Source organism: Hypanus sabinus, chromosome 8 (genome assembly GCF_030144855.1).
Source record: "Hypanus sabinus isolate sHypSab1 chromosome 8, sHypSab1.hap1, whole genome shotgun sequence".
Taxonomy (NCBI): Eukaryota; Metazoa; Chordata; class Chondrichthyes; order Myliobatiformes; family Dasyatidae; genus Hypanus; species Hypanus sabinus.
Genome location: NC_082713.1, coordinates 79081162 through 79093782, shown reverse-complemented (window position 1 = coordinate 79093782; position 12621 = coordinate 79081162). Strand labels below are relative to the sequence as shown.

The 12621-nt window shown below is 42.2% G+C and overlaps 1 protein-coding gene across 2 annotated transcripts in view; it reads right to left on the bottom strand.

Moving 5' to 3' along the window:
• Positions 1-12621, bottom strand: part of dock11 (dedicator of cytokinesis 11) — a 307563-nt gene that overhangs the window by 271267 nt on the left and 23675 nt on the right. For both annotated transcript variants that reach the window (XM_059977401.1, XM_059977402.1), the window contains exon 2: positions 110-226. In XM_059977401.1, coding sequence (XP_059833384.1) covers positions 110-226 — 117 coding nt within the window. The remainder of the gene's footprint in view (positions 1-109; positions 227-12621) is intronic.

Genomic DNA, 12621 nt, shown 5'->3' with positions numbered 1-12621 from the left:
GAACTTTCACATTTCCGAATGCTCTAACACGATTATGCTTCATGTCCAATATCTGCAAGATCTATTAGATGTTTGACACGATACACAAGCTTATCGATGTGCTACGTACCGAGACTTCATCTGTCGGGAACTGCAGAAGGTCTCGCAGGCTATCACTTTGTATCTGTGTCTTCCTTTGCTCTATTACATTCTCATAATCCAATGGCTCGATAATCTTTGCTTTTTCCTGTGAAGAGGTAAACATTTCAGGTTTAATAAAAGCAATTAAACCAACACTTTACACAAGAGTTTTGTTCTACTCCTGTTATAAAAGCATATCTAAACATCTTTCTACAGGAATAAGGAAGGGTTAATAGACTCAATGGAGGAAGAAAGCTGAAAAATATCTTCAACAATTCATTGAGGAGACATGTAATGAGGACCCTTATAAGACCATAAGACAAAGGAGCAGAATTAGGCTATTCAGCAGGCAAAGGTATAGCCTGAGTTATAACAGCCTGAAACATTGTCGATCCCTTTGTCTGTACAGATGTTGTTCAACCCACTCAGTTCTTCCAGCAATTTCAGTTCTGTTCAGCATTCTTGTGAACTGTTTATAGACCTACTCGATCTTAACCATATCCTTTCTATTTCTGATAAATAGTTGTATTCATCATTGGTGTTGTTGTTGCTCATCTTTAATTATAGATGTTTGTTTAGAGGCTGTAACATTGCAAATGACCAGATACTCAGATAAACTGTGGACATTACAAAGTCTGTCTTTTGTAATCTGGATGATCACTTTAGTTGGGCAGTCTTTCATGGATTCTGGCATAATTATTATTCTATAAATTTGTAGAGTATGTCCAGAAGAAAATGAATCCCAGGGTTGTATGTGATGACATATACATGTTTTGATAATAAATTTACTTTGAACTTTGACAGCTTCCTGGTAGTTTGAAAGCAAAGGAGTTTGATTAAAACCATTATTAATAATACTTTTTTTAAAGTAGGTTGTGGCAAACTATCAGTACAAGCAATGAAGAAGCGAGCAAAGGCAAAGTGAATTTGCGGGATGTGCCGTGCTGGTGTGCTGCAAAATCGACGCACTTGGAGTAAGAGCCATGCTGGTTGGAGTGAGTGATTTGGAGGGGAGAAGACGGGACAGAGGAGTTTCGATGCCCATCCAACCAACCTGGGTACAAGGCTGGATTGCTCTAAGTGCCAAGCCAAATTGGAGAGGTCCAGAACAGCTTCTTCAGCAGTGAAATCCAGGTCTGAAGCAAATTGATGGGCAGCATGTTCAAGGCCCAGAGCGATTCGCCGCGGCATCCTAGGTCCTAATGTGAGGAACAATCTGCCGTTTTGAAAATCTAAATGCCAGCCCAGATAGACTGGACAGGCAGGGTGTGGAGAGTCAAGCAAGGTTGGATTGATCTGGACATCGAAACAATTTGGAGATGTCAAGAATGGGTCCTTCAGTGGTGAAATCTAGGCCCGGAGCGATTCACTGATGGCAGGGCCTGGGTCCTACCACAAGGTTTAAACAATTTAAACGCTGGCCCAGATAGCCTGGGGGCTTCTATTTCTACGATGCTAAGACTGTTAGACTGTCCCCTGGCTGCTGTGCTTCATGTCTGCGACTATGCGGTGAGGTGCTCCGCTAATAGGATGAAGTGGATACTGAGACTTTGGGCCTACTCGGGCTACTCCGGGGATTTGGATCCAAGGGCTGAATTTGGTTCAGAGTGCTGTTGTTGTTGCTTGCTTCTATTGCTGAAATGATTTGTTTTGCGTCTTTTTTCTCTTTCTCTGTGGGCACAGGGTGGAGGGGGTGTGGAGGTTTGCCTTATTTTTTAAATTGGGTTCTTTTGCTTTACGACTGCCCGTGAGGAAACACATCTCAAGGTGGCATAAGTTATACATTCTTTGATAATAAATGCACTTTGGGACTTTGAACATTGTCAAAGAATTATACAATATAAAACAGAGTCTTTAGCCTAACTCATCCACATTGCCACTCCCTGTAACCATTGATGCTCGACTAATCAAGAACCTATTGATGTAGGTTCATGATTAGAGGCTGCTTAATAGGTTAAGGACCAATGGTATTACGGGAAAGATACTAGCATGGGAAAAGCATTGGCTTTTTGGCAGAAGGCAAAGAGCGAGGATAAGGGGAGCCTTACTGCTTAGATGCCAGGGACTAGTGGTGTACCACAGGGGTCTGTGTTGAGACTGATTCTTTTTACATCTACTTGGATGATGGAATTTATGGTTATGTGGTCAAGTTTGTGGGCAATATGAAGGTAGGTGGAGGGCAGGTAGTTTTAAGGCAGTGGAGAAGCTAAAGAAAAACTTAGATTAGGAAAACTGGCAAAAAAGTGCCAGATGGAATAAAGTGATGGGAAGTGTATGGTCATACACTTTGTTAGAAAAAATAAAAGGTAGACTATTTTCTAAATGAGGAGAAAATTCAAAAATCCAAGGTGCAAAGAGGTTTGGGAGTCCTTGTGCAGGATTCCCTAAAGGTTAACTTGCAGGTTGAGTTGGTAGTGAGGAAGGCAAATGCAATGTCAGCATTCATTTCAAGAGAACGAGAATACAAGAGCAAGGATGTAATGTTGAAGCTTTATAAAGCACTGGTGTGGCCTCACTTGGAGTTTTGAGAGCAGCTTTGGTCAAGGCGAGCATAGGAAAAAAAGCATTCAGCTCATCTGGAAACGAAGCCCTATTGTCACCTATATCACTTGATTTTACCTTGTATGTGGTGATAGCATTCAACCCTGCCACAAATGTCGAGCATCCTTCATTTAGTTAAGTTTAGACTGGAATTGTCACTTCACCTGTGAGATAGGTTTCTGTAGATTGTACCTGGATCCCTTGTAACTTCCTTGGTTGCAAGAGTTGAACGCCTCTGACCTAGCCTTCAGCAGATTGTGGATCTCATGGTTCATCCCGGACTTCTAGTTGAGGAAGACTGAATGATTTTGTGGGGTCATACCCATCTCCAACTGCTTTTATTGTCTGTGACAACCATGGTGTACTCATACAGATTCACAGAAGAGTCCTTGAACACTGCCTAGATCAAAGCAATCCGTTAGTTAATCCTCTGCCTCCCATGACCACTTCTTTGTTGTCCTAATCTCTGGAGCCTTGTTCTTTAGCCTCTGCCTGCATGAGGGTAGGAGGACTGACAATTGACCAAATTTCCCAAAGCGCAGTCTGGGAATGGAACGGTAGGCATACCTCATCTTACTCTAATAGTGGTCTAATACGTTGGGACCTCTGGTGCTACAGGTTATCACCTGATGGATATTTGGCAGGGATTTCCTCCAACAAGCCTGGCTGAAATAAAACCCCTGACTATTCCCCATACCTGCTACTCACTGTGCATGTCCTTGTGGTTTAACTTCCCCAAATACATCACTTGGTAAATTGGAAAAATGGTTTACTATTGTCACATGTACTGAAGTAGAGTGAAAAATTGTCTTGTGTACCATCCCATGGTAGTGTAATGGGTGGCACAGGAGTGTACAGGCAGGATGGTAGTGTAATCGATGGCACAGGAACGTATGGGCGGGATGGTAGTGTAGCAGTTAGTACAATATTTTATAATGCCACTGATCAGTGATTGGGGTTCAGTTCCTGCTACTTGCTGTAAGGAGTTTGTACAGTCTCTCAGTTTCCTCTGGGTTTTCTGGTTGCCTCTCACATTCCAAAGATGTAAGGGTTAGGGTAAAGGCTAGCAAGCTGTGGGTATGCTTTGTTAGCAGCTAAAGAATTAAGGCACTTATGGGCTGCTCTCACGACATGCTTGGCCATTAATGCAAACAATGCATTTTACTATCTGTTTTGGAGTTTGGATCTACATGCTACAAATAAAGCTAACCTCTATCCTTACAGATCAACTCACTACAACAGAGAAATGGAGTAGTACCAGATAAAACAATAATAGATTACAGTGATATGTGTTGCAGCACAGAACAAGTTCAGTGCAGATAGACTGCAAGTTGGAAGGTCACAATGGGGTATATTGTGAGGTCAAGACTGCATCTTATACTGAGTCATAACAGTGAGATAGAAGTTGCCCTTGAGCCTGGTGGTGTGTGCTTACAGGCATTTGTATCTTCTGCCCAATGGAAAGGACAAGAAAGAATGTCTAGTGCAGGTGGGGTCTTTCTTTATGTTGACTGCTTTACCAGGAAACGCGCACAAATCCCATTGACGGGAGCTGGGTTCTGTGATGTGCTGAGATGTGATCACAACTCTTTGCCATTTATTGCAGCCGAGTAGTTGCCATGCCAAGCCAGGGTCTATCCAAATACAACACTCTCTACGGTGCAGCAAGAAAAACTGATGCATCTCAAAAGGAACATGCTAAATTTATTTATCTTTCTGAGGAAGTAGAGATGCTGGTGACCTTACATTCCTGTGTTGTCAACATGGTCAGACCAGGACAGGCCACTGGTGATGTTCATTGCTCGGAACCTGAATCTCTAAATGCTCTCAATCTCAGCACCATTGATGTAAACAGGAGCATGTGCACTGTTCCTCCTTCCCAAAGTCAATGACAAGCTTGTTGGTTTTGCTGTTGTCATGTCACCATGTCACTGGGCTCTCTCTCACCTTCCTGTATGCCAATTCATCATAATTTGAGATCTTGAGAGTTCCCGTTCCACGAGCGGTCAGTGAACATTTTTGACACACTCAAAGTGACAGTTTGTAAATCACTTGTGCATCCAGCATTTGGTTAGTTCGGGTGTTGTTCTCTTGGGGTCCAATGCTGACAGAGTTGCATTAACTAAAGTTGCTGAGAAATATTGCATGAGACAGGTATATGGAGTTGGATAAATGATGAGTCCCATCCTTGCTGAACGATGATCAAACCGGAGGGGCAGAATTCTCTATTCCTCGCCTCCTCTTGTATGGTCAATAGTTTAATGCTTGGTGACTCTTCCATTCGCAGAGGATGGCAGACCTTTAACAAAGGTTCTCAGAAGGTGCAATGAACCAGCAGCATTGGACCAGTACCTAGATGCTCAGTGTCAACTCGACTATTTAATATAATTATGGCAAATTTGACTGTCATTTCAACTCTGCATTCCTGTTTACCCATTGCAACATTTCACTCCCTTGCTCATCACTAGATTTCTCCTACTAACTTGAAAATATACAAAGACTTTTCTTCCAGGTCGATACAGTCTCCTACATTTGTTTTGATGGCTTAACTTTCTGCGCTTTTTTTTCTCCCTTAAATGAACTAGGAATTTATTCTCCCATGAGATAGTTGAGATATTTGGGGCATGCACCAAGTGACAGCAATTTAGGATGGTTCAAGACAGGAAGAACATTTTCTGTTCCTCTTACTTAGAGCATTTTCCATACACCCCAGGCAAAGGCCCTTCAACCCCAATATTGCACCAAACTAATTAAACTAGTAATTAACTGAGCTATAGTGGGAACAAGAGTAACAATATTTCATGGAAAAAAAAACAAAGGGCAAATTCCAATGGCACAGATCTTGGACAGAGAGAGAGCATTGAATGGACGTTATAGCAGCTGGACGTACAGATGCAAATTTATGCTGAAAACTGAAATGAAGAAAATGCAAGACAGACTCATGTAAACTGAAGGATGTAATTTTACAATGAAGACAAGGATTGAAAGACCAGGGGATTTACTCAAATAAGTCTTTGAAAGTAGTTGAATAAACTGAGAAGGCTGTTTAGAAAAGTGAAATCTTCAGTCCCAAAGCAGTTAGTATTGCTTCATAAAAGTATCTGCAAGTTTGCTCTTTCGCCCTGCAATGCAGAGGTTGTCTCAAGAGCTCTAGTTTCCTCCCACATCCAGCAAAGGTGGACAGATTAGTTGGTCTCTGTAAACTACACCTTTTGTAGGTGACTGACAGGAGAATGAGCAGGATGGTGGACTAGAGAATTGATGGGCATGGGTGGAAGAGCAAAACATGGGAAGGCTCTGAAAGCCAGTACAGACTCAATGGACCATATATCATCCCATGTCATAAATAAACATATAGATAGATACACGCGCACACACACACACACACTGTATACACATACACACATTTTATATTAATATATAGTGAGTGGTTAAAAAGGTCCAAAACTTTCAAAAATGAATATCATAAAAATACTGGATGGGAAAAAGTAAAGAAGTTGGACCTGTTGGGGAAGCTCTTTTAAAGAACTAATCTGGGCATAATGGAGCACCTGGCCTCCTCCTTCACTCTATGGTCCCTGACTACAACATTGACTAAACGCTTCATGTTATTAATTGTTTGTGAAGCCCGGATATCCTGTCAGAAGATAGAGAAATATATTATGGTCAGGACTCCAGCTTATACTATTCTTCTCAAAAGCTGAAGTGAAACTGTGACACTGTGCACCATTGAGCCGATAAAACAAATGAGGGAATAAATTCCAATAAGAATACAACAAAGATCTGGAAATGTTCCCCTTGTCTCACATTGCCCTTTGATTCACAAAATGGACTCCTGTAGATACAGGATGGAAGTTAAACAGTGTTACTTCTCATCACACACCCGGGGTCGGGGGAGGTGGCTGCAAGCTGCTCCACTGCACCCTCTGTTGCATGGCAGGGGCAGCACTAGGTGAGCAATTGATCCTCAGAAGGCAGGAAAAGAACACTTCCCAATGAAGGAGATAAAGCATCACACTACACACCGAGGGTCAGATAGATAGCCCAGAGTAAATTTTTGCTTTCTGTCTGGGAGCTATCCAAATGAGATGGCTCACAAGTATTTTCTTTGTAAGCTGTCAATAATTTTCTGATCAGCTCAATAATTTCATGAAACTAAATGTTGTTGATTTGACTGAACTATTTCTTGTCCAAAGCCTACTTTCAGTTTGCATCAATGCAGGAAGTAAACAGTCAAATATATTGCAACACTCTATTCAACTTTCACTTCCAACAGTATAAACACCTTGTGTTGTACCTTAACCTTTGAAGCTCAACTAAGAAAGTACACCATCCATGGAAGCCCAGGAAGGTGAGATCAACTAATTGGTTTAGTCCACTCTTTTGCCTTGCCTTTCTCTTTTTAAAAGGTGCATCCATAAAAAAAAATAAATTTGCAAGAACCTCATAGCTAAGTAATTTGCTTGATTGCTGGGGAAATTATCACATAAATGATAATTCAGTAAAGAGGAAGCTGTGTCCAAAAGGAACTTTGAGGCAATGATGCAAAGATCTTAGCACAGCACTTTGGGCAGGATACAAGAGCCCACATTTACACAATGCTTATACGATGGTAAACAGACACCGAGTCAAAACTAATGACCAGAGGTTTGCCTTCACTAGGTACCTGCTCAATATCCTCTGTTTCCTGCTGCTTTATTACTTGAGTCCAGGAGGTTCAATTTTATTAAATCTCTTCTAAGGGTTTTCAGCCTGTGCCCTTTGGAATTCCACAAAATCAAACCATAGACCTTACCTGGTAACTATTTCAAAAATCAGAAGACAATACTCTAATCTTTTGTAAAGGTGAGTAATTTCTGGGTGAATGATATTAGATCGACCTAGTTTCCAACATCTCAAACAAAAGAAAATCTGCAGATGCTAGAAATCCAAGCAACACACACAAAATGCTAAGGGAGCTCAGCAGGCCAGGCAGTACCTATGGAAAAGAGTATAGATGAGATCCTTCATCAAGACCATCTCAGCTCGGAATGTCCTCTGTATCTTTTCCATAGATGCTGCCTGGCCTGCTAAGTTCCTCCAGCATTTTGAGTGTGTTACTTCTAACACCTCCTTTCCATCAGCCACCTGCATTTCTTCTGACGTTAAGGAAAGTTTAACAGGTATTTCAAGGAAAGAAAGAAGATTCCAACTGCATTCCATGAAGTCCTTGATTGAAACCGGCACTCTCCAAGGTTTAATGTTCTTTATTGACCAAAGACATACCAGTTAGTAAGTCGATTGGGTATTGTAAATTGTCCTGTGATTAGGCTGGGATTAAATAGGTGGGTAGCTGGGCGGTGCAGCTCATTGGGCCGGAGGGGCCTGTTTCTCGCTGTATTTCTAAATAAAATGCTGCACAAAACCTTTGGCACTCTTGGCCCAACAGGAGGCTTGGTCACTGAGTAAATTCACAGATAATTAGAAATTTGGAGAATTGAGGGCAATAGGGTTAATGCAAGAAAGTTTGTTGAGATCCAAGATTATTCACAATTTTTGTTAAATGGCAGAGCAGGCAGGATGGGCTGAACAGCCTCCTCCTGCTTCCACTTCCTCTCTTAACAATTTCCACAATAGCAGTGTGGAGTTGGCTCAGAGTGAGGGAGCAGCACATACCCTGGCACATACAGACACTGCCAAGGCACAGTGGAATCCTTTTGGAATGGCCTACCATATTCATGGCATATTTCCATTGCATCACCTTGTATTACAAGAAAATCTAGCCAGTGCTTCAGGATGGGTTTAGTGTTTCCAGTGGTAGTGAGGTCAGGCAACAGGAATCTATGGGAACGTATGTCAGGAGTATATACAAGCAATTGGGACCCCTATCCTTTTGTGTATGAACTATCATTAAGATGCAGGCATTTAAGCTCAAGATGCGACAATAAAAATCGTGATGTGAACAAACCATTCTGTCAACCACGTGTAAACCCTTCCCTGACAGATTGTATGGAACCCTGAGATTTAATTGAGGACAATGTGAAGTGGAAAACTGAGGGAGAGTTGGTGACCCTGGATATTGAGGTCATGGGTTGGTGATCTGGGCACTGAAGGACGCTCAATGACCTTGGTGACTGAGGGCAAGGAACAGAGCCCTTGGGCACCAAGGGTGGGTCAACAGCACAGGAACTGTGAGGGTTTGTGATCCTGGCACTGAGGGCAAGGATCAGTGATCCTGGGTGCTTTTGGTAGGAGACTGCGATCCCAAGTACTGAGAGTAATGGTTAGTAGCTGAAGCACCAAAGGCAGGGGTCAATAACCATATAACAATTACAGCACAGAAGGCCATCTCGGCCCTTCTAGTCCATGCCGAATGCTTACACTCACCTAGTCCCACTGACCTGCACCCAGCCCATAACCCTCCATTCCTTTCCTGTCCATATACCTATCCATTTTTTTTCTTAAATGACAATATCAAACTACCTCTACCACTTCTACTGGAAGCTCGTTCCACACAGCTACCACTCTCTGAGTAAAGAAATTCCCCCTCGTGTTACCCCTAAACTTTTGCCCCTTAACTCACAACTCATGTCCTCTCATGTTTGAATTTCCCCTACTCTCAATGGAAAAAGCCTATCCACATCAACTCTAACTATCCCCCTCATAATTTTAAATACCTCTATGAAGTCCTCCCTCAACCTTCTATGCTCCAAAGAATAAAGACCTAACTTGTTCAATCTTTCTCTGTAATTTAGGTGCTGAAACCCAGTTAACATTCTAGTAAATCTCCTCTGTACTTTCTATTTTATTGGCATCTTTCCTGTAATTCGGTGACCAGAACTGTACACAATATTCCAAATTTGGCCTCACCAATGCCTTGTACAATTTTAACATTACATCCCAACTCCTATACTCAATGCTCTGATTTATAAAGGCCAGCATACCAAAAGCTTTCTTCACCACCCTATCCACATGAGATTCCACCTTCAGGGAACTATGCACCATTATTCCTAGATCACTCTGTTCTACACAACACTTGGGGTATGTCTCTAATTAATATAACTGCATGGTATAATGGATACTGGTTGGTAGGGTTTAAGTTACCAAACAGGTAACCTGCATTCTGCAGCATTAATACGGACACATGTTCAACCAAGGTAGTTGGGAGTTTTTAAAAAGACAAATAATTAAATAAATCTGGAATTAAGAAGGCGGCCTCATCTCTTAAAGAAATTGTGGTAAAACTACTGGATTGTTGTGAAAACCCATTTGGCTCCTGCACGTCACCCTTAATAAACTAAGCCTACATGTGACTGAATGCCCCTGACAGAATGGACTCATTACTGACTTCGTAGTTGAAGGGTCTCCCCTTCAAAAAAAAAACACACACACACACTGTCTCTCTCACTTAAGATAGAGGTGAGTGGGCCAAGCCAAAATCTGCAGAGACTGCAGACATTTCTCCATGTATCACTGACTCTGTACCTTGCACATTTTTCAGCAAGATGCCATGCTTTAAATGGCTTCCCCAAAAGAAGGGCAAAGCTTAATGTTAGCATCACACAGTAATGATAAACCCTAGAGATCTCTATTAACTAAATCTTCTTAAAATGAGGAATATTGGCAGGACATGATTGAAATTGACAGCAGCAAGTGGGCAAAAGTGTTAGCATACTTTAGTGCACCTAGAACTACAACAGCATCAAGATGATAATGGTCAAGAGGCCATTAAGTATTCCATTTTCTATTTTTTGCAGATGTTGCATCTGTAATTCCCTCAGTACTGCATTGACATGATTAACAATTCACCCAACGGCAAAGTAAAACAAGTTGCATTGATTTATTACATACACTGCTAACTGAGGGGCACACAATTTTACAAACATGTCAAAATGCAAAATCTGAAATAAAAACAGAGGATTATCAGTAGTTCAGGTAGCATCTGATGAGAAAGATAGTTACCACAAACACGATGCTGGAAATCCATGCAACACACACAAACTGTGGGAGGAACTCAGCAGGTCAGGCAGTATCTATGGAAAGCAGCAAACATTTCGGGCTGAGACGCTTCATCAGGGCTGGGAGGTTACGATTTCTTTTCAAGGATCAATCAATGTGTAGAATGGACAGTGAAGAATGTTGCTTCAGGTTACAACAACCAGCTGGGGAAAGTGGGCAAGAACATGGCTGATGGAATTTAACTTGGTTAAGTGAAAAATTATGCATTTTGGGAAGTTAAACCAGCCTAGGACATATACGGAGAAAGCAGGGCCCAAGGGAGTGTTATTAATCTTAGAATACAAGTACATATTTTCCTTAAAGTGGTAACACAAGTAGACACAGTGGTTATGTTTGCCTTCATCAGCTGAGGCACTGAGTACAAGAGTTAGAATGTTATGCTACAAATGTCATCTCCGAAGCTACTTTCCTGTAGCTATCCAGCTTCTCAACAAACTCACTAAGGTTTAATACCCTAACTGTTCTTGCACAACTTCGGTTAAGCTTTTTTTCCTGCTCTGTTCAGCTGGTTGATAATTAATGAGTCTGTCCAAAACACAAAGTGCTGAAGCATCTATGGAAAAAAGCACAGTTGACATTTTGGGCCGAAACCCTTCTGCAGGACTGGAGACAAGAAAGCTGAGGGGTAGATCTGAAAGTTGGGGAAGAGGGAGGAGGGGAGAGAGAAACACCAAGCGATAGGTAAAATGAAGGGGGAGGGATGAAACAAAGAGCTGGGAAGTTGATTGATGAAAGAGGTAGAATGCCCTGGAAGAAAGAAAATACGGGGGTGGGGAGGAACACCAGAGGAAGGGAATGGGTGGGTAAGGAGATAACATGAGAAAGGAACAAGGGAATGGGAAATGGTGAAGGGGAGGGAGGCATTACTGTAAGAATGAGAAATTGATGTTCATGCCATCTGGTTGGAAGCTACCCAAACGGAATACAAGATGTTGTTCCTTCAGGTTGAGTGTGGCCTCATCATGACACTGGAGGAGGCCATGGATTAAGAATTCAGAACGGAAAGAGGCATTAAAATGGATGGTCACTGGGAGATCCTGTTTGTTCTGGCAGATGGACCGTAGTTGCTAAGCAACGCAGTCTCCTAATTTACGCCGGATCTCACTGATATACGGGAGGCCACACCGTGAGCACTGAACACAGTATATGACCCCAAAAGACTTATAGGTGAAGTGTTGCCTCACCTGGAAGGACTGTTTGGGGCCCTGAATGGTAGTGAGGAAGGAGGTGTAGGGACAGGTGTACCACTTGTTCTGCTTGCAAAGCTAAGTATCAGAAGGAAAGTCAGTGGGAAGGGACGAATGGACAAGGGAGTCACGTAGGGAGGGATCTCTGCGGAAAGCAGAAAAGTTGAGAGAGGGTAGAGAATTGTTTGGTGGTGGGATCCAGTTTGAGGTGATTGAAGTTTTAGAGAATTACGTGCTGGACACAGAGACTGGTGGGGTGGTAGGTGAGGACAAGATGAACCCTATCCCTGGTAGGGTGGCGGGAGGACGGGGTAAGAGCAGATGTGCGTGAAATGGAAGGGATGTGGTTGCGGGCAGCATTGATGGTGGAGGAAGGGAAGTCCCTTTCTTTGAAAAAGGAGGACATCTCCTTCGTTCTAGAATAAAAAGCTTCATCCTGAGAGCAGATGCAGCCGAGACAGGGCAATTGAGAGAAGGGGATGACGTTTTTACAAGCGGCAGGATGGGATGAGGTATTGTCCAGGTAGCTGAGAGAGTCCGTTGGTTTATAATAGATGTCTCTTGAGATAATCTGTTCATATGCTCACATTTATTTAAATTTAATTATTAATATTTGTGTTAATTGTTGATTGCTCATAGCTGTGTGCACTATTGCCTTATGAATTCTTGGTTGCTAATCAAAGTTCAAAGTACATAGAAGTCACTATATACAACCCAGTGATTCATTTTCCCCTGGGCGTACTACATAAATCTTAATGGTCGAGAGCATTCTGAC